The 23,862-nt window shown below is 33.9% G+C and overlaps 2 protein-coding genes across 2 annotated transcripts in view; one reads left to right on the forward strand and one right to left on the reverse strand.

Moving 5' to 3' along the window:
* Window positions 1-9,705: 9,705 nt before the first annotated feature.
* Window positions 9,706-13,867, forward strand: LOC127878759 (macrophage-expressed gene 1 protein-like). The gene is made up of 5 exons (XM_052425288.1): window positions 9,706-10,306; window positions 10,469-10,666; window positions 10,972-11,201; window positions 11,516-12,828; window positions 13,857-13,867. The coding sequence occupies exons 1-5, from the start codon at window positions 9,824-9,826 to the stop codon at window positions 13,865-13,867; spliced, it is 2,235 nt and encodes a 744-aa protein (XP_052281248.1). The 5' UTR covers window positions 9,706-9,823.
* The window catches only part of LOC127876169 (caseinolytic peptidase B protein homolog), a 35,647-nt gene continuing 25,581 nt past the window's right edge, over window positions 13,797-23,862 (reverse strand). Inside the window, exon 16 of the mRNA XM_052421170.1 lies at window positions 13,797-17,172. Within this exon, the coding sequence (XP_052277130.1) occupies window positions 16,909-17,172 (264 nt within the window). The 3' untranslated portion in view covers window positions 13,797-16,908. The remainder of the gene's footprint in view (window positions 17,173-23,862) is intronic.

Genomic DNA, 23,862 nt, shown 5'->3' on the forward strand with positions numbered 1-23,862 from the left:
TGTGGGTCACAAAACAAGGAAAGCATTATGAGGAAATATTGGAGATGCTATCATACAAGCTAGGTGAAATTATTGTCGTGCGATATAGTATCAGAACTAACTGACGTTAAATGAGTACCAATGAGAAATATCAGATCGCCAGAAGATGTAACGTTAGATGTTCGTAACAATAATAATAATAATAATAATAATAATAATAATAATAATAATAATAATAATAATAATAATAAAATCTTTATCTTTATTTAAAGAAGATAGACTTGTTAAGAAATACATCAGATGAAATTACATAATATGCAATTTATATAATACATTTCTTATTTTCAACAAGGTCTTCTAATATAATACAATTTACAACAAATTCATCATAACAAAATACACTTCGCGCACAAAATTTGGAGTAACAGATTGCGCTGTTAATTAATTTGATTTTCAATATATCTTCGAAAATACAGTCATTAACGGTTATTGTATGCAATAAATTATTTGAAAGTACATTTTAAATATTGGAAAGAGTAATCATTTGAGTCCATGAAAATAGGATCTTAAAACATTTTGAATCTGGCCCAAATCCGCGGTTTTCCGAACAGCAATACCTCTGGGATTGTAGAAGCTTTATATAAGAATAGAAGCCAAATACAACATACAGATTTAGAGAAAATGATAAGCCACTGTTCATTTGAAATGCATATTTTACACTGATCGTGCCTTTGTAGTTAAAAAAAAACCAGCAAGATGGGATGGCACCGCGACTCGCGCAGAACTATTTTGTTTAAAAAAAAAACGTCGAACAAAGCAAAATATAAAAATTGTTAAAATAGCATTGCTCTAGTCAAGGTTATGTAAGTACATATACGTTAAACATCAAACCAGCATAAAGAAACATATATGTTGTTAACTACTTGGCATTACTACTATCTTTCACTTCCTCTTCATAAATAATGCTCTTGCAAGATAAAACAACGTAATTTTCGTAGTATATATTGGCACGCGCCTTTGCATTTGACGTTTACGTGTAACAACTTACTTAAAAAGATAATGAATAGTGGAGAATAAAGCCCATACAGTAAGTCAAGTACAATGTTTCTTAATAAAGGAACAATGAAACTCCAGAATCTTTTACAGGGGACGAACTCTTGTTAACATCCCTTGAGGGTAGTTAAAAACTGACTACACAATTTAGGACTAGACGTACAACACAGCTTTAACCGTTTTAAAATAATGCCAATTATTAGAATTTGGCCCTAAGGGTCAATCCAAAGCATTGGAACCTAAACCTGTTGAAAGGCGCGCCACACGTTACTCTTAGCCCAGAATTAACCACAAAACTTCAAAATGTAAAAAGAAATGGGTCCAGAATATGGAAATAAAACTGTTATTGCAAAGAACAGAAATCTGACGTTTTCATTGACCAAATGATATTTTCTTGGAATCACATATGAAATGTTCTCATTAAATCTCTGCATTCTGTGATATCTAGATATCCTGGTCAACCAATGAGGCGTGATGATATCATATTTCAGTTTATTGTCTACACGGTATCAACACATTAATGGTTGTACAAAAAATAAGGATTAACTTAGATTCAAAAGCTTTCATTTTCGTCACAGATAAACTGTATGTGCCAAAATTATTATTGTGTGTCAAATATATTGTTTAAAGTTGGGAGCAAAAAAGCAAGTTGCATACCACGAGACCTTCTTTATTACTGTATTATTCTATGCTTATGTACCACTGGGAGAAATGTTAACTTTATACCACAGTCTTTTCGAGATAACAGTCAAATCACCTTTCTTGTGTGCGTGTTTAAACGCACTCTCATCAATATATTACAAGATGTTTTGCCTTCAGCAGCGATTTCCCCTAACCTACATCTCTCTCTCTCTCTCTCGTTAATAATGCTCTTGCATGACCGATCCCAATATCTGATGTTGTGATCTGTATTATACTCAATAATTAAGGTGTCTAGATTTCAAACAAAAGATTAACGTTGTTGTTCTGACATCAAACACTGCGTAGGGAATGGCCTATATGCTAAATTAGCACTCAAGTTACGGATATATAGCGCTGAAAATTGATGAACGGTGTTATGTATTATGTTATGACATTGAACAGATTTGGCAGATATATGTGCGTCTTTCGACATATCTTTTGAAAACCTCATCAATTTAGCTTTACTTTTTGTATTTGTATTCATTCTCATCAATTTAGCTTTACTTTTTGTATTTGTATTCATTCTTTTCGGAAGTAATTTGAGAATAATGTTTTCGAAAATGTTTGCATTATTATATGAAACACATGGCATTTTATTAAAACGCAATTCAAGTGCCGACAATGCGGATTTTGTCTTTGACGTTTTTTGTCAGAAAATCAATACAAGTATTGCGAGCGAAACATAATTAAAATTTTAATATTAGATTGTCAATCAGCAAATTGCATTTTGCAGATACTTGATTGTTATGGGAGTTGGAATGCAACTGTGCAAATGTGTTATTGTCAACAAAGTCGAGTGTTTCGTGCAATTTAAAAGTTAGTAAAAATAACCGCTTCTTCATTTACCTCAATGTTTTTATTTAAAGCCATTCAGACATTTTTTTCACAGTAATACACAATTTCTGAAAATAACCATTTGTGTATACCGTTAATCTAAAATGTTAAGATTTTACTTGATGCTTTTAGTAACGTTCAAACAAGTATTGGTTTTAAGATAAGGAAATATTTACATCCTAAACTATTCGTTGTAAAATACATTAAATTTCAATAAATATAATTTTGATATGAGATTTAAAATGCATAATACAAGTTACAAAAGGTGTTCATTTAAGTTATATTCATTTACTACTATGATTGCGTGTGATTCATTATCGTGATTTGGTTTACATGTATAAAACTTAACATAATAATTATTATCATTATATGTAGGGATGACTAAGTGTATATATATATATATATATATATATATATATATATATATATATATATATATATATATATATATATATACGGCTGACTTATAGCATCCAATAGTGAATAATGTGACTTTTGATCAAGACGTTTATGCTATAACAGACTTACAATAGTGAAAGCTTAATTAATACGAAAACAGGACGATTACCTCAGATATGCTCTGTATGTTTTGTTTAATCCATCGTAGTATTAAGAAATCTGTCCAAATTACAATACCGTTATATCAGGTGACAATAAAAATTGTTTGTCAATCTTTAAAAGCAAATGCAGATTTTTATCCATTTTGTAGACTGTATTAGTGTCTGTCTCTTTTAAAATAACAACAGCTGAGAAATGACAGTTAAATGAATATATTCGTGTGTTCTTCTATAAACATGGCTGTGTAATCTGGCTTGTTTCACTCAACACTACGGAATTGTGATTCTTGTTAGATAATAATATTTGTGATATAATGTTTTTTTCAATCCAATATGAAGTCGACAGAAAGATTATTTAAGGTCACAAGGTTTCAACAAGAAAGAAGTGTTCAATATCCATGACGTATCAGTTATTACTTAATTTAAAAGAACATCGCATTGAAATCTCATAGAGGTTGACAGTAAGATTATTTAAGGTCACAAGGTTTCAAAAGGAAAGAAGTGTTTAATATCCATGACGTGTCAGTTATTACTTAAATTTAAATGAACGTCGCATAGCAATCTTATTGCCGTCGACTTTAAAGGGGCCTTTTCACAGATTTTGGCATTTTTTTAACTTATTCATTAAATGCTTTATATTGATAAATGTAAACATTGGATCGTAAAAGCTCCAGTAAAAAATCAAGAAAAAATTTAAAAAAAGGAAAATAACATTGCCCGGAGCAGGTTTCGAACCAGTGACCCCGGGAGTCCTGCCAGAGTCCTGAAGTAAAAACGCTTTAGCCTACTGAGCTATTCCGCCGAGTACACATTCATGTCGTATTTTATACCTTATATAAGCAATCTTCAAAGTTTCACAAAATTTAACGACAAAAACAGAACTCTCCAAATTATTCAATCGTTTCGCGTTGCAACGCTTTATAATTTTTAGGTTTTAAAATCGTCAAAAGATGCATATAATGGCTATATTAGAGCATGGTTAATGTTCAGTATTACTGTTTCCTCACAAATATCATAACTAAAACGAAAACTTACGAATCTGAAACAACTTTTTTCAATTTTGTCAATTTACCAAAGCGTGAAAAGATCCCTTTAACACTTCAACTCTTTTTAAGAATTTCCCAATATTATATTTTTTAACAAAAAATATAAATGCACAAACATATGTAAAAACATAAATATCATGCCTCCAAATATGTCGTGTTCAGCTTTAAAAAAACTTTTGCAAATTGTACACCAGATTGCCTTCTTGATTGCTGCGTTTTCATTGTATTACGTCTTTTTACCAAAGCGTTGGCAATATATATGGTAATAATATATAATATGTATGGTAATTATATATACAAATATTTTATATTTGTTTAGCACCATCCTTTTGGTTATTGAAGATAAAGTCAATGCATCTTTTGTGTTTATGTATAAAAATACAATCTCATAAATGTTGAAATACATAAATTGCTTACTGCTGTGATTCCTCTAACTTCTATTCTTTGCCTCGTTAATTATTCCCTTGTATCATGATTTTAAGCTCGATGGATTTTTGAATTTCTGTTGTACGTTATATGTCGCTGCATTCCAAATGTGCTGTTTGATGACCAAGTGCCCGTGAATACTATATAGTCATATTTCAGAAACTGTCGGAATCCTGGCTCAAATAATATTTAACAGATCAGGTAACCAGCTATGTTTAGGTGTGCCTATTAAAGGGGCCTTTTCACAGAGTTTTGCACGTATTGAAGTTTTCATTAAATGCTTTTTATTGATAAATGTAAACATTGGATCTTAAAAGCTTAAGTAAAAAAAATAAAATTAATGAAAGACAGAAAAAGTAACCCTCAACTGGGTCGAACAACGTACCCCTGGAGTGAAAGTCTATCGCTTAGATCACTCGGCCATCAGTGCTCATACAATAAGTGATGTATTTAATACTTAATATAAGCAATCTTCGGAGTATCACAAAATATAACGACAACAACAGAACCCCCAAAATTATTCAATCGTTTGGCGTTGCAACGCTATATAATTTTCAGGTTTTTAAATCGTCAAAAGATGCAGAAAATGGACATTTTAGAGCATGGTAAATGTTCAGTATTACTGTTTCCTTACAAATATCATAACTACAACATAAATTTGCGAATTTACCAATACGTGAAAAGGTTCCTTTAAGTTACCCTTTATGGTTCTGCAATGGTATTTGTTATTGATTAAATTACCGTTTTATCAAATAATGAAAAATGTCCTGTCCCATTACCGTCCGCTTCAATTGCCAGTAAAAAATGTTATAGGTGACCTAAAATAATGACTATGATTCGTTTGACTCTTAAACAGTTTGCATGTCAAAGAACCATTCGTCACAACGAAATTTTGTAAGAAATACTTTATCAGTAAGTATTCGTCAAATACTCAGTGTACATATCAGATGATATACAAAGCGTTTGATGGATTGAGGAGATATTTTGGCATTCAACTTCTTATAAACAAAATCAAGTTAGTTCAGAACAGTATTGTTTGGTCAATTAGAATCAATCCGTTTCAAGAGATCACACAATAAATGCATTATATTACTACAGCGATTGATTATACATAAAATTGAATAACATACAGATAGATTATTTCCGTTTGAGTTCCAATCCTTATCTTGATGGGTGTGTCGTGTAATTAAAATGTTATTAATCGTGATTTTTTAATATTTGCATCGAGTAACTGATTACAATTTTATAATATAACCATAAAGTGAACCATTTTGACAGACAGAAAACATACCTGCAGAAAAATAACTATTATTTTTGCTAAAACAATTGCCAAACGTGGTTTATTTTGGAGTTGAAGAGCAATCAAAAAGATTGTGTCATTGGAAGTTACACTGTATCATTCAAAACTATCAAGGGCTTCGCAGGATATAAAAAAAATGTTCAAAAGTATAGTTTATTTACAATCTAAAATCATTTATAATAAAACATTTTATACAAAAATATATCATATTTAAAAGTAGTTTACATATACATTAAACATGATAGCACAGTATTTCTCATTACATTGATTGTGTCTAATTCTGTTTATGTATTTAGATATAAAAAATGAAGCCTTATATGTACGGTTGACTAGGTGAAAACGTGTACAAGTGACTCAGCAGTGTATCATATTATGAACGGTTAATCATCAAATCAATTACATCAATAAAATATCAACAAAGCAAAAATCCAATCAGCAGGAGACAACCATTTCTCACTATATGGTGTTTTATTTATGGCAGGTAACAAATCTCCCCATGCAAAGACACATGTCAAAATCACACAAAACGATCACACATTCACGATTGGTTAAATGTTTTAATTATTTTACATTTCGATTGACTAAAAAGTTACACTAAATCTTAAAGAAAGAAAAATATCGGAAGATGATATTTCGTTAGAAATGGCCATTGACCATGGTCAACACTGAAAGTTATGGGTGTGCAAACAATAAGAAAACTTTCAATACAAATGGCCTTCTGTGATTAAATAGATATATTAAAAATTATCGGATTCACTCATTCACACATCAAAAACTCTGATAGCATGAACATTTTATACAAATCCCGCATAAATGCAAGACAGAAATTTCCATTAAGTGTATCCCTTCGTCGTGGAGTAATAAACTGCTTCCATACTTCACATCCTATTACTACATCGACATTATGGATGTCCACACCAGTTAGGCTCACTTCAGAACGTCTTCTATGTGCGATGATATTAAGCTAAACAAATCTTCAATGACAACACTTGAAAAGACAAACTTTATAAACATTAATATTTAATGGAGTTATGCAATGGTATCGGATAATGCGTATTTTTTGTTCCAAATAACATATTGGCATATGGCTATTCTCGTGATTGAAATTCTCAGGAAAACCCCGTATTGAAATAAAATTTGATAAGTAACCGAGTGCCTGTCAGTGAAGCTTTGCAAAATATAATTGCATATATTAACGATCCATTCATTTATGTCCATGTCTATAACACGATATTTAACTCAAAGGCGAGTGACATGACGTACATGTTTATAAATACAAGACTAACGACATTAATTCGTTGGAATTTATTATCGACAGTTACTTAAGTTGACACGAAACAGTTGCAGTGGCATAATTACTTGATCTCTTCCAGGCATCATAAACTGCTTCACGATACTTGAACCTCTTATTACATCGACGTTGACGACTCTTCTCGATCTCGTAAAACTCTGCTCAAATGTCAAATGGCGAATTATAATGCTGAGTGATTTATATACGATAAAAGAAAATGAGCTCATTATTCCAATACATAAAGAAATGTATAACATTGTATTTTGTACTCTACATATCTATAATTGCATATAAACAGTATAAATAACGACATATGAATGAAAAAGCACATGTTTGATTATGATATTAAATCTGATTTTGTTTACTTATATTTCGACTTGCTTCTTAACGAGAATGATTTAGCTATTTTGGAGAAAAAAAGTTATTTTAAACAGTATATTTGAATCTCAAGCATGTCGGAAATGTTATATTAAAATAGAGGCTTTGTTCATATGTGTTCATAAAGTGTCTTTATTAACAGTGCGATTTCGTTTAACTGCATGCATAACGACGATACCAAAAAGTGTTGTTTTAGAAAAGGAAAACCATGCTTATTATCTGTGCTCATATGATGTTTGTAATCCGAGTGAATACCAACCAAATTTAGATTACACAATCACACCTAGCAAATAACAATGGATGTTGAAGAAATAATGTACCGATTCACAGCACTAAGTTCACCAAGGTATGATTATTGCTTGATATGACGTTTCAGCGCATTAAATGGACTTATTAACAGATTTTCGTGTTTTGTTTATAAGTATTTTCAAATAAAATTATTAACAAAACTGTAATATTTGGAAAAAATATAAATAACTATAATAACAATAAAAAATGATGATAATATTGTATTTGGGATCGAACCCGGGTCCCATAAAACCATAAGTTAAATCGATGCAATAACAACACTCCGGCTTTTGTTACTGCTATGCAAGTACAATCCTACGTCGGCTACACGTTTTTGTTTACTCATCGATAATAAGCGTTTAAAACGCTTAATAGCTTTAACGATTTATATTGATGCTTATAGAACAAAAAGCTTTAACTTTTTTCTTTAAACAAAATGCACACATGCTTTTTGTATTCCATGACGAGTTGTGTTTGTTTTCTCAAATTGTCATTTAGCCAAATAGAGAGTCCTTTTAAAACAAACAGGTCGGAACATGATACGATTTTTAAACAGTTCAAAACTGGTTATTCACAACATAAATATTTCTTATGCTAAAACATTACAAAGAATATAAATGAATTTAAAATAGGAGTCAATGCATAGTATCAACGATTGATTCGATCATATGTTGTTCACATATGTAAAAATGTACACTTTATCAGCCGTACTAACACAATAATTGTATCATATTAATGGTTGATACTATAACAATATACGTGTACCACTTTGCATGTAACCAGTATTTAGGTCAGAGATTGTCACGCTAACACAAACAATATCACGATGCTGAAATTACTACAAACATAATTATCATTTCTAATCAAAGTGCAATATCGCCCTTCGTTATATCGGATGACTTTCTGGTCAAATGGTCTTTTGCCTAATGTTTGTAGCATGATGCTCAGTGTGAACGGCTTTTTTTAGATTGTGAAGAATTGTAAATATGTTTATTTAAACATACGTGTGTACATTAACACAAACAAGCATTCTTCTTGTTGTAACTTTATTTCACCTTAAATAAGTTGTCTATTTCATTTCTGATTAACATGAATTGCGTTGATATGATCTAACCTTTAATTATAATAAACCATTTAATGACTTAAGTGAAGCCAATTGTGCCGTCCAGGCACCCATACATCCATATGCTTCCACTGACCGTTCCGATGCGATAACTCGCGTTTCAGTAAATATGGGTATGTTTTATATGCGCTGTGTTTTTGTGTTTCGGATTGTTGATTGTGGCAATCGGGCACCTGCCATCTTGTTGACAATAAGAATTCGATCCAACAGATGCATCTAGAGTTTGAAATTGTATTTAACCGTAAGTGCTCAGGACATCCAATACATCCATCCCAGAAATAAAACACAATTCTTCTTACTTCATCGTTCTTGGTGACTTTCTACTTCAGCAGTTTACTTTAAAATTTTGAAAGCAATGCTCTGGTTATGTCTATAAGACAAAACTGTCATCCGGTATGCCCTTCTATCAGACCGTCTCCGATATTTAAGAGCAGCGAACTTTTGAATCATTTAATTACATATACTTGCAATATTGCTACGCGTTAAAATCTGCAAATGTGTACGTTTTTACATATTAAAGTGATAAAACCTGGCATGTGTTCCAGTTTATTTATCAAATCTAAACACTGCACGACTTAAATATTTCGTTGATGGGTGAATGGTGTTAAAAATCGACTTCCTTTGCGCTATATCAAACAATAGCACGTTGTGATAGGCCTAAACATTGATTGTATCATGCCGTCCTAGCATTGACAAACATTTACCCTAGCTTCCCGATTATATCAGCGCTTATCTAGATCTTATTCAACCCGGAACAGTTAAATGCGCTTCACTGTTCCGCGTTGTATGACATCTGCTGATTTAACGTACACATATATAAAATACACTTGCATTGGCGCGTTCAGTTGAGCGGAAAGAGACGAAAGTATGTGTCTTCTGATTTTCCTGGCGATTGGTTTGCTTCAAGCAACTGCCGCAGAGTTCGATACGTATGACCACAGAGTCCATAAATGTCGTCAAGAAGCAGTTGGGGAAGAGATGCGATTTGAAGTCTTGCCTGGACGGGGCTGGGACAATTTGATAAATAAAGAAATGTCGATGGTTTTCGAAATGACGTATTCGGAGTGCAGAAAAAGCGAAGATGGAAAGTATCTGCTTCCAGACCAGGTAACACTGGTGCCGAAGAAGGCGTCCTCCGTTCAGACTCATGCCGAGGTAATGGATCACTGGGATAACTATACCTCTACCACCGCGCATTCGATGAACATCGGCGCATCACTAAGCTTCGACATTCCTTTGGACGTCCCCGGGCTTAGTGTGTCTGGAGATATCAGCGGGAAATATTCTGAAGAATATCAAGATGTTAAGACTCGTCAGTATCAAGACCAGTCAATAACAACCAGAGTACAGGTAAATTATATGTTTTAATGCTATGTAGTGTCGTGCCTTCTGAACTGCATTGCGGTTAATTTAAATACCCGGTCTGTAAAACTGTTTCTAAAGAAACGATATTTCATTTACTAAGTTGTTTGCCTTGAATTATTCATTAACATCGCCTTAAAATGTTGGCAGCTGCGATACATACAGTACACTGCAAAGCTCGAGGAGGACATGCCATTTACAAAGGCTTTCCAGAAACGTATAAAGAAGATTGCGGCCCACGTCGCTTTGAAGGACCTAGGGGCAGCGAGATACGATAGTCAGCTGCTAGTACGAGACTTTGGCACCCACGTTATTACCGCTATCGACGCTGGCGCAGCACTAGTCAAGGTTATACCCTCTTATTATTATGAGAACATAGCATACATTTTATGTTGTTCATTGCCATGATTTTCGGAATATACTATCCTAATTAAATGTAAATTCATAACCAAATATATTTATATATTTTGACAAATCTTTATAAAATTGTTGATTTGAAAAGAGTAAGTAAGATGAACAAAAAATGTATAATGTTAAATATAAAGGAAATCGTCATCCACTCGTTAAATGTAATTTGCTGATAGATATGGGCATATAAATAACTTGGAGCGATTTAAATGTTTATAATTGTTTCTTATTGTTTATACTTGCAGGTTGATCATGTGTCAAAGCAATATGTTTCCAATTTGGATGACAGTCAGAAAAGTAAATCATACCAAATTGCGGCAAAAGCAGGACTGAGTTTCCTTCATCTCTTCAACGTTGGTCCCCAACTTCACTTTGGCATGGACAGTTCAAGTTCCGAAAGTAGCCAATCGAATACTGGCTACGACAGCCAGATTACATCTTCAAAGATTTCAACACATGGAGGACCGGTGTACAAGTATTATGCGTTTCACATCTATTGGGTTACATCGTATATTTATAATATTTGTAATCAGTAGAAAGATAGAAAAACAGTGTGAATATGTTAACAGAAATATAAAAACCTTTTAATCATTTCATGAACAACAAGAGTTCTAACTGCAAATACTAGTTTTACTGGACGATCGTTTAAATGGGACTGCTTCAAATTGATTAAAATAATACGATGCTGAGTTAAATTATACATTTATTGTTTCCTTAAATGAGAGAACATTGTTAATATAATAATCCTAAACTGTATGTGTATGTGTCTATACGCATTGTGTATTTCAGATCAACGATGTCTGTTGATGAATGGAGCAGCTCCTTGGACAACAATTTGGTAGCAATGGATAGGTCAGGTGCACCGATTTCCAATTTCATTAATGAATTCACACTCCCTGAGGTGGACTACAATTCAATCCAAAAGGTAAAACAATTCGTCATGAATGCCGTAGTGGAGTACTACAAGCACAATGTATACAGAGGCTGCACTAGCCTAGATTCGGAGAATTTCAGCTTTTGGGCCAATGTAGATGACGGTTCATGCAAACCACCAAAAGCTGCATATAGTTTAGGCGGTGTGTACCAGACATGCAACGGAGATGGGGAGTTGTGTAATGGTAAGATGATAAAGAATCCAAAGACTGGCGACTATTCGTGTCCATCAAATTATAACAGTTACCGTTTGAGCAGCAAAGCCCTAAGCGGTTCACACACAGACCACGAATGTCATAGATGCTGGATTTTCTTTCACTGCTGTAACGATGTCTCGAGTGGTACAAGTGCTTCCGTTGATACATTTTGGTGTGCACCTATGACAAGTGCGGGTCAAAACGAGGGGTATATGTTCGGCGGTTACTATACCAGCTCCGCAGTAAATATCTTCAACCAAGAGATGTCTTGTCCTCCAAAATACCAAGCCATTACAATACTCGAAGATGTCACTGTCTGTCTAAGCGACGACTTTGAGGTTGGAAGTGGTTTCTCATTGCCATTTGCTGGATTCTTTTCATGCGATGTCCCAAACCCTATGGCTAACGGGTCAAAAGGTTGTCCGATGGGTTTTAGCCAGCACCTTCTAGAGATATCCTCAAGCCAGTGCGAATTTTATTACTGCATTCGGACAGGAGCACTTTCAGCCAAAGGTCTAACACCAATAAAGAGTTTGCCATTCGCACGAAAACCAATGCGAAAGCACCAGACTAGAAAAGAGATGGCGTACATAATTAGCGATGATGGCCAGACCTGGGCTCCGATGGATAAAGCCAATGAAACTATACCACGACTTCTGCGTGAGCAAGGTATTGAGCTAGTAATGTCTAACTTGTCCCCGTCGGCAAACGCTTCCGAGATTGCCACAATGAGCATGGTACTGTCCGCTGCAAGAACACCCAATGCTTGTGGAAACAACCTTATGGCCAATGACATCAATACTACAATTGCTGTAAGCAACATTGTGACAAATGAAAACAATTCTCAAAATGTGGAAAACGACGTTAATGCTACAAATCAGCTTACCAAAATTGTGGTAAATAAAATTAATGCAACAAATGTAGCAAGCAATAGTGCAGAATATAGATTCAATGCTAACAAGGGACAAAATTGTCACAAAACCAGGTTTTCATTGTGAAAAAAAAATCTGATAAAGGGAGAAAACTCAAACTGTACTTTTGAAATGACCAAAAAAAATTAACCCCCTTTGTAAGTTTTTTTTTTTTTTTAAATCTATTTTTAGTCGTGGCGACCTTGACATTGGAGATATTGACGTGATTCTTTCGTGGGACACACCGTCCCATGATGGTGAACAAATGTGCCAAATGATTTTAAAATCTCACAATGAATGACATAGTTATGGCCAGGACAAGCTCATTTATGGCCATTTTTGACCTTTGAACTCAAAGTGTGACCTTGACCTTGGAGATATCGACGTAATTATTTCGCGCGACACACCGTCCAATGATGGTGAACAAATGTGCCAAATGATTTTAAAATCTGACGATGAACGACATAGTTATGGCTCGGACAAGCTCATTTATGGCCATTTTTGACCTTTGAACTCAAAGTGTGACCTTGACCTTGGAGATATCGACGTAATTATTTCGCGCGACACACCGTCCAATGATGGTGAACAAATGTGCCAAATGATTTTAAAATCTGACAATGAACGACATAGTTATGGCCCGGACAAGCTTATTCCGCCAGCCCGCCAGCCAGCCAGCCAGCCCGCCAGCCAGCCAGCCCGCCAGCCAGCCAGCCCGCCCGCATTCGCCAATCTAATAACCAGTTTTTTCCTTCGGAAAACCTGGTTAATAATGTGGTTACCACTCGACATGGTACTATTGCTGAATTCGACGTGATTGCTTCCGGTAACAAACAGGAACCTCCGGCAGATGACAAACCATTCGAGAATACGCCACCAATAGCGCTTATTGTTGCTTGCTCTGTATTGGCTACACTCGTCTTCTCCGTTGTTGTGGTTGCGGTGTATGGTCGAATAACGAAACGTTGGGATTCGCGCGAGTACTCACGCATTTGAACAAAACAAGCAAAGGTTGGAGTATTTTGCAACATATGTTAGCATAGATCAAATGTTATATTTTATTTAGATCAGTAATCATTTATGTTGTTACAGCACTGCAATGAAACCCAAGACAAGAACAAACAGATACTTTAATTTTGAGCTAATGGAAGGAACTAAATTTTGTGACGTGAACCAAATGCTACAAAGTGACTTGTATATATAAAACGTAATGAATAAGACACATCTGTTAAAACTTAATATTAATATCATTTACAAGTATGTCAGTCTAAATATTCATCAAAAAGCTTCATTTATATGTGTTTCCCTTACAAAAAAATATCATTTTTTATTGATTCATTTCAGAGCACTTTGATAATCAATGTTTTATTTTGTGTTACATATTTAAGTTCCAGTGTACTGATATTCGAAAATAAAATTCTGATTCAAAATTAGACATTCGTTTTTATTAACACTTTAAACATGTACATGTATACAATCTCACTATCAAACAAAAGGCTTCCATAAAACTTATTTTAACTTTTTAAATGCACAATCGATATTGTTGTAGACCTAAGCCTTTATTTATGCTTATTTACACCTTACGTTCCTAAGTTCCTAACGATATCATAAAATTGTCAAGGAATATTTAGGGAAGCGTCATTTAGGTTTAGGTATATATGAACTGCTGTTATGAATTTAAGCAGTGCATTAAACTTCTCAGATGATTGTCTACACAAATTGAAGTGGAAACCCATGAAACTGCTTTGTGCATGTGCAGCATTCCAAGCGACACAGACATTGACATCACAAACTTTTGGCATGGAAAGGCGTCTTCCAGAATGTATAATTACGATCAAGTTGAAAATAAATGGGACTGTTGTTCATAAGATTACAAATACGACAAAATACACAGTTTAGTTTGCCATATTTTGTATATAGTGTGAATATGCCACAATCATACTAGTATATAAAACAAATGTTTTAAAGGGAAGTTATATATGATATGATTCGGACAATCTTTGAAGACAACCACAATCTGATGTCACATACCAAACATAAATTCAATTTAAAACCTTTAACCTCACAACCCCAGACAGGGCCTATTGTGACCTCAGGGGCATGAATACAAACAAGAGATGTGTTTGTCAGAAACACAATGCCCCCTACTGCGCCACTTTGAAATAAAATTTCAATATATCATTTGGCAGGTTTACAAATTATCTCCCTTTTAAAGCAAATTACTTCCCTTGGATTGTATTTTTTTACTTTGACCTTGAAGGATGACCTTGACCTTTCACCACTCAAATTGTGCAGCTTCATGAGATACCATGCATGCCAAATATCAAGTTGCTATCTTATATATTCAAAAAGTTATGACCAAACTTTAACGAAGGTTTAAGTTTTGGTTAAAGTTTTGGGACAGACACACACATACAATGAATGAATGACAGACAGGCCAAAATCAATATACCCCCGATCTTTCGATCCGGGGGCATAAAAACTAATTAGAGGATCACTAGATGATGTTACAAAATATTACACATCTTAGCCTTCTTAAAGATTTTAAATAGTGTAATATATATGTTTATATACATTCAGTCGCCCTTGGGTGTAGCCTGTTGAAACCCCAGGGGCATGATTTAAACTACCTTTGTAGTGGACCACTAGACGATGACACATACCAATCATTAAACCCCTGACCATTGCGATTTCAGCAACGATTTTTAAGGATTTTACAGTAAAAGTCTATATTATTCATGTGATGCCTGGGGCGTGGCCAGATTTTATCTCAGGGGAATGCTTTGAACAATCTTTGGAGAGGACTACTTGACAAAGCTAAACACCAAAAAGTTACACTCCAAATAATACAACTCTGACTATTGCTATTTCATGGAAGATATTTACCATAAAGTCCATATAAATCAGTTGATCTCTGTGCCGCGGCCATTTTTGACTCCATAGGCCGGCCTGATTTGACAAATCGTATTACTTATAATAAGACAACCACTAGATGTTCCACACCAAATGTTAAAGCTCTAAGCCTTTAATTGTTAGAGCAGATTTTTTAAGTTTACTTTTTTTTAAATCTATTTTAGCTCAGGTGACCAACATTTGCAGAGCATCAAAAAGATTTGAACAGCTTTGTAACAAGGTCACCACAATATCATTGCTGTAAAGTTTCGTAAATCAGTAAAGCGTTTAAAGGGGCCTTTTCACGTTTGGGTAAATTGACAAAATTGAAAAAAGTTGTTTCAGATTCGCAAATTTTCGTTTAAGGAAACAGTTATACTGAACATTTACCATGCTCTAAAATAACCATTATATGCATCATTTGATGATTTAAAAACCTGAAAATTTAAAGCGTTGCAACGAGAAACGAATTAATAATTTGGAGAGTTCTGTTATTGGCGCTATATTTTGTAAAACAACAAGGATTGCTTATATAAAGTATAAAATACACCAAGCATTGTATCCGGAAGGATGGCCCAGTGGTCTAAGTTGTAGAATTTTTACTCCAGGACTCCAGAGGTCAGTGGTTCGAGCCCTGCTGAGGGTTACCATTTATATTCTTTTTATAATTTTATTCTTGATTTTTACTGGAGCTTTTAATATCCAATATTACATTTATCAATATAAAGCATTTAATGACAAACTTAAAAACATGCTAAAATCTGTGAAAAGGCCCCTATAAGAAGGATATGTGGTTTCAAGTAAATTGTTGAAGATGGCAAAAAAACATAACAGGCAACAGATGGCTATTTACGAAAAATTTCACCATTCGTTTTAAATACACTAAATATAAAATTTGACAAACTGACATTCAAGGAGAGAGGGATGAGATACATTATCACAATAAACTACGAGTTGATTAGTTTCCATTCATATTCAAATACTCACATAAAGACTAAAGGCGACAGAGACTAAGCTACCGGTTACTCAAACAATTAAACAACTTTATTTTCGCTGCTTAAGTTGGAGCCATTCTATTTAAGAATAATATTGTTTGACATAGTTATTTCTGTATATAAAAATGTCACCATTTTAAATCATTAACTGCAGTAACAAAATTTAAGCTTAACACTATAAATATTCTGAATGCATTAACCACTGATGTCTTTAAATAAGTTATTAAAACAAAAATCATTCTGTATAAAACCAATCTTCAATCAGTTGTAAATGGATTATCAGATTTAGACAGATCTATGTCAACAAACTGATCCCTAAACCGTCCCTTTTTCACAAGCTGCAACTTAATGGGTGTCAACATTTCCTTCCTAGACTGCTCCTCATCTTCTGCTGATTGTCCCCCAGCTGTTGTCGCCTTGGCAACCCAATTGTCAGGGACGACCAGGTAAACGATGCTACCCTTCTCAATGAGTTGCCTTTCATGTGCCATTGCTAGCTGGGAAACCACCCTCCTCTCCACCTAGGAAGAAAAAAGTGAGCGATACAAACAGGTATTTTGCTTTATTTTATGCAATGAATCAGTGTAGAATTTCAATGAAGGTTAATCGGATCATTCCATTCTAGCTCCAGAGTTTTTTTATTACAAAAGCTGAATAACCTATTAGTCAGTATACAATTGGACCTTTCAAACAATACTAGGTATACAACAAATAATAGAGTCCAATAAAAATCTTTATTTAGCAATGAAGAAACTAAGAGACTATTTTCCTACTACAGCAGTAAGCAACATTTTTTATGGCTTAACGTTCTTAGAACATTTTGTAAACAAGAGGGCCACGGTGGCCCTGTGTCGCTCACCTGAGTAGTTTTAACGTTAAGCAAGGGTTGTTAACGTTGTTTTGTTAAAAGAAAGGGTTTGTTGCTTAGGCAGATAAATACATATATGCGTTATAAGTAGTTTTGTGTATGTGTTTATGTATTTAAAATAGACATTTGTTACCTGTTGCAACAAACTATGTTTTGGATAAAAGTAATATGAGAACAGTTATTTTATTGTGCATCAGCAAAATAAAATGGAAGTACTTTTTTTCACAAATTGTTGTCCAACTCTGAGATCATGATATAAGCATCTCAGCATCTGTGGATGTTATAGGGGATGACTAGATACAACCTGTTTTTGCAAGAACAGCTTTAGATACTGAAAACAACTGTATTTTTATAAATATACATATGTATTTAGTGTTTATGAAATAGATTTTGCATAATTAAATACAATATGTTAAATTGTTATCATAAATCAAAGTCGGTTATAAAGAAGTAAATGAGTATGAGAACATGTACTAGAAATTCATCATTGGTCTTCTTTTAAGGTACAAAACATCAAACATCACTTGATCTATCTCATAGTTAGAAATGTGTGCAAATATAGAAGAAAACACAGACAAGAAATTGGAAAAATTATCATATCAAAACAACTATTTGTAATTTAAATGCACAAAAAATCTGTAGCATAAATACTTATTTTTGCAAAAACAACTGCTAAAACAACTTTGCTTTTTAACCAAACAGTTGTTTGTGCTTCTTAAACGATGTGATTTAATATTGTGTTTTTATACTACCAAATTTTTAACATTTTTGACATAGCGTTTTTAAACAACTGGAACAATTCAGACTCACCGTGCAATGATATTTTCAATTGAAACAACAATAAAACCTGTAAAAATCACAAACCACACATAAACTACTGACTGACTAAAAACTGTAGGCATAAAACCTTTCAAATTGTAATCTTATCTTATGAATGGTGTCCATCTGACATCAAGACAAAGGTCTTGGGAGTGTCCCATTAATTGGGGCCAATTTCCAAGGAGTGTCACACAAATGGCTATATAAAAAGTCATCAATCAACACTATTGTACTGGAAAACTGCATGCACAGGTATTAATGAGCTTTATAGAGAGTAGGGTAAGTGAATGGAAGGTCAAATAACATTCATATGTAACAATTCTTGTTGTTTTATTGGTTTTACCACTATGTTGAATTTCTGCAAAAGATAAGATAACAATCTGAAGTAATGGCAATAATTTATTTGAGTAATGCAATAATTATAATTAAATATTAAGGTTGTTGTTAATTTGTCTGAATCCATGACTTGTATCATCATTATCATCAACATCATCATCATCATCATCATCATCATCATCATCATCATCATCATCATCATCAACATCATCATCATCATCATCATCATCATCATCATTGTGCACCAACATCTTCATTACAACGAGAGTGGTACATGTACCATGGTTTTAATATAGTCATATAAGGAAAACTGCAACTTCCCTGGCGGCCATGTTTTTCATCAAACAGTAACCATTTTCGAACTATAAATGTGATTTCTAGAGCGTTAACAAGGTTTTACTATATCCATATAAAGAAAACTGCCCCGCCCCCTGTCGGCCATGTTTTTCAACGGACCGGAACCATTTTCAAATTCAGCCGAGCTATCATTAGAATGAATGTTTTGACCAAGTTTCATGAAGATTGGACTATAAATGTGACTTCTAGAGTGTTAACAAGGTTTTACTATAGCCATATAAGGAAAACTTCCCTGCCCCCTGGTGGCCATGTTTTTCAATGAACTAGAACCATTTTTAAACTCAGCTGAGATATCTCAAGAACAAACATTCTGACCATGTTTCATGAACATTGGACTACAAATGTGACTCCTAGAGTGTTAGCAAGCTTTTTTTACTACGTAAATAAAAGGAAAATTACCCCCACCCCCTGGTGGCCATGTTTTTATACTGATCCAAACCATTCTCAAACCCAACCATCGTATCAGGGAAACAAATGTTCTGACCTGATTTCATGAAGATTGGACCAAAAATGTGACTTCTAGAGTGTTCACATGTTTTCACTATATACATATAGAGAAAACTGCCCCGCCCCCTGGTGGCCATGTTTTTTCACCGATTTAGACAATTTTCAAACTCGTCCGAAATATCAATAAAACCAAAGTTTAGACCAAGTTTCATGAGGATTGGGCAAAAATTGTTACTTCTAGAGTGTTCACAAGGTTTCTCAAAAGCCATATAGGCAAAACTGCCCCGCCCCCTGGAGGCCATGTTTTCCAACGGACCTGAACCATTTTTGAACTCAACCAACATATCATTAAGACAAACATTTTGACAAAGTTACATGAAGATTGGGCATCAAATGTGACTTCTACAGTGTTCACAAGGTTTTTCTTTTTTTTGACTCAGCATGACCCAGTTTCGAACTCGGTCGAGGTATCATTGGAACAAATGTTCTGACCAAGTTTCATAGAGATTGGACAAGAAATGTGGCCTCTAGAGTGTTCACAAGGCAAAATGTTGACGACGCACAACGGACGCACGACGGACGATGGACAAAAGGCGATCCCAAAAGCTCACCATGAGCACGTTGTGCTCAGGTGAGCTAACAAGAGCTGTCAGAGGACAGCGCGCTCAACTATTTGAGTGCTTGACATTATAACGTAAGCCATAATGGGGAAATTGTTCATATTCAATAATTTATTAGACGATCTTTCAAAAATAAAAAAAGGGAAAAAAAAATGGCGGGGGGAGGTTTGGGGGAGAGGGATTCTGGGTAGGGGCGTGGGGTATTGTTTGGGTGGAATCCATTGTGGTATTCAGGTAAGTGTTGTTTTGTCAAAGTAATTATAAAATGTGATCATAAATAAAGAAGTTATGGCAATTCAAGCAAAATGTTCAATTATCTAAGTGTAAAAGGGGCCATAATTATGTAAAAATGCTTGATACAGTGGTCTGCTCTTGTTTATAGGTTGGGTCATGTTGGTAAACAAGTATGCAACATATAAAAGCAATATGTAAAAGGATATAGGAAATATTTGGGGTAGTACGCAAACTTTAACATAGATTTATCAATAATATGCATATTTTAAGTATAAAAGGGGCAATAATTATGACAAAATGTTTGATAGAGTTGTCTGCTCTTGTTTATAGGTTGGGGTGATGTTGGTAAACAAGTATGCAAAATATAAAAGCAATATGTCAAGGGACAATGAAAATAAATGGGGTAGTACGAAAACTTTAACATTTGCTGCATATTCTAAGTGGAAAAGGGGCCATAATTATGACAAAATGCTTGATAGAGTTGTCTGCTCTTATTTATAGGTTGGGGTCATGTTGGTAAACAAGTAAGCAAAGTATGAAAGCAATACTTCAAGGGACAATGAAAATAAATTGGGTAGTACGAAAACTTTAACATTTGCACGCTCAGGTAGACGCTAACGCAGACGCTCACGCCGACGCCGGGGTGAGTAGGATAGCTCCACTATATATATTTCATATATAATAGTCGAGCTAAAAAAGGATTGATGAAAACATAAATTGTGTTGATTTTGGTGTCAGCTATAAAACACGCATGTTCACTTGTGGCACACAAATGTTATATATGACCGCTCAATACATTAAAATACAATCAAGACAAAACTGAAATGTCCTGCAGGCTTGATCATACATGTATTAACAAAAAAAAGTCTACAATAGATTAAAGAACATTTTTTTTTTTATTGAGTTCAGGTATGACTAGTGACAATCTGGCCTAATCAACTATATCAATCCATATAATGACATCATCACTTACAAAAAAATAATCTTTATTTTTTATGACGATAAATATGTTTATGAATGTCATAAACACAGCCATACGCCTACGCCATTTTTAAGAAGTGTAGAGAACAGTGCATTATGGGACACAGCTTTCATTGGATGAGCGAATTTAAATTGAATACAATAAAATCATGTACAAAAAATGTTTTATTGTGTCATACGCAGCATGTAAAAAACGAGGACTTTCTGATAACGGGTAAAAATGAAAGTGAATATCAGTTAACATTTTCACTGCGTTAGCATGTAAATAAATAGTCTGGATTATATCATTAATTTTTCTTACATGTACTGCTCTGATAGGGAATACATGTATGAAACACTGACTCGTGAGTTTTTCACACCTTTATTGACATTACACAACAAATTAACACCAATTAGCTGTCGAAGGTCGTTTAACCTCTAAGCAATTAAAATCGGTTAAACGGACAGATAAAGCAATGAAGCTGTGATCGTCGCCATCTTTGTACCTGATAGCCGAATTTCAAATTTCAGATTACCAGTTTGCGAAGTCATTTTGTTATAGCATAATTCTACTTTTCAGTACTCAACAACAATGCGTGAAAGATATTTTAGCTCATACGCCTATTGTATACAACAACAAAATTTTCAATCTTTTTTCTGATTTCGAAATTCTTTTACAAAATATAAAATTCTTGATGAAAAATTGACAATTTTCTTCAACCTTCTGCCATTTTTTGGCCGATGAAAACTGCAAAATTTGACCCTGTCTTATACGCAGGTCAGTCTTAAATCCACACATTATAAAGTCCGAAGTCGGGGTGCGTCTTATAAGCGGGGAGTCTAATAAGCGAAAGTTTACGGTATATTACAATATATAATGTTTCTTTAACCCCCTATCGAGGTTCCTAAGGTGTTTATACATATAAATACCATAGGCAGTAGAAGGGTTTAGTAAATATTGCATCCTGGGGACTGTTATATCTACAGAGGCTTTCGTCAAATAAACTTTTATTATTCGCACTATGCTGGCATCCCATTTTCTACGACATTAGATGCTTGTATGTCCAATATATAACTTATTGCATGACCAGCGTATAACAAAACATGTAAAAGTCTACTACAAAGGTATCCTTCATGAATAATCAATATCATTTACATGATGTTCAAATTATACCAATGACATTTCTGTAAAAACATGTTTTAAAAGACCCACATTAAAATATGCATAAAATAAATTTCTAAGATATATTCTCTAAGGGCGTATTGCTTAATTTCATGGATGTTTCACATCTAATGTCACACAATTTCATCAAATGTAGTGAATACACACCCTCCTTCGAAGACTTAAAATTCAGCAAAGATATCATAAGAAAAGATATTATAAGCAATTTTCACAATTATTGGGCAATTAATGTTGAGTATGGAGTGTTCACACAAAGTTAATTTGACTCCAATGACCTAGTTTTTGCTACGTTGTTACCCATTTCAAAACTGACAGTGATTTCATTGTTTACAATATTGTGACAAAGTTTCAAAAAGATTGGTCAATAAATGTGACCACTATAGTTTTCACAGGCCTATTATTTAAAACTGATATATAAACAAGTTTTGACCCCACCTGACCCAGTTTTGAACTTGTTTAAAAAATAATTGTGACATATGATATGACCAAATTTTAGTAGATTTGGCAATAAATGTAACCTCCAGAGGGTTCACAAGCTTTTCCTTTCATGACCCATTTTTAAATTCTGGCGAAATACATCAGAACAATGTTTAATAAAGATCAGGCAATAAATTTGGCCTCTAGAGTTTTTGATGGGTAAATAATGACAAAGGTGATAACAAAAGCTCACCATTTGCAGGTTTGGCTGGGGTATAAATAAAAAGATTATTCAACAGCCTTGTGTTCAATATGTTAGCATATAAAATGCCTTACTTGTAATCAGCAGAAATATTTTCTTTGGACTCTCCTATAGAATTGTCCAATATGGTATATCAGCTGTGTACCATGCCCTAATGTATTTTCATATTGTGCACAACACTGTTAAATAACCTAATATAATATCATACATTTACAGTTCTAGTAAATAAATTATAATTTTCTTTGAATAAAGTTACAACAAACAATTCATGGCAGAAACAAAAAACATTAGGGCCATCATTCAATTAAGAGATGACAGGTAAAAACAAGGCTATTGACAAGCAATATGGTCCCCTACCGGCTCCACCATTGTCAGAAAATCCACCACTTTTAGAATATTTTTTTCTTTTTTTTGGTTGCCATAGCAACCACAATTTTTGACGTAGGAACAAAATGAAATGACGTGCATAATGTCCATATTGCCATCTATCCATGTTCCAAGTTTCATGAAAAAATATTAAGAACTTTTAAAGTTATCGCAGGATCCAGAAAACCACCATTTTCAGCAGTATTTCTAGTCTATTTGTTGCCATAGCAACCAGAATTTTTGATGCAGGAACAAAATGAAATGACGTGCATTATGTCCATATTGCCATCTATCCATGTTTCAAGTTTCATGACAAAATATTAAGAACTTTGAAAGTTATCG

The sequence above is a fragment of the Dreissena polymorpha genome, chromosome 4, assembly GCF_020536995.1.
Source record: "Dreissena polymorpha isolate Duluth1 chromosome 4, UMN_Dpol_1.0, whole genome shotgun sequence".
Taxonomy (NCBI): domain Eukaryota; kingdom Metazoa; phylum Mollusca; class Bivalvia; order Myida; family Dreissenidae; genus Dreissena; species Dreissena polymorpha.

Bases quoted from the DNA above. Each gene is read 5' to 3' on its own strand.
- LOC127878759 (XM_052425288.1), top strand. From the start codon at position 9,824: ATGTGTCTTCTGATTTTCCTGGCGATTGGTTTGCTTCAAGCAACTGCC. The intron at 10,307-10,468 runs GTAAATTATATG...AAATGTTGGCAG, and splicing joins CAATAACAACCAGAGTACAG to CTGCGATACATACAGTACAC. The intron at 10,667-10,971 runs GTTATACCCTCT...TTATACTTGCAG, and splicing joins CTGGCGCAGCACTAGTCAAG to GTTGATCATGTGTCAAAGCA.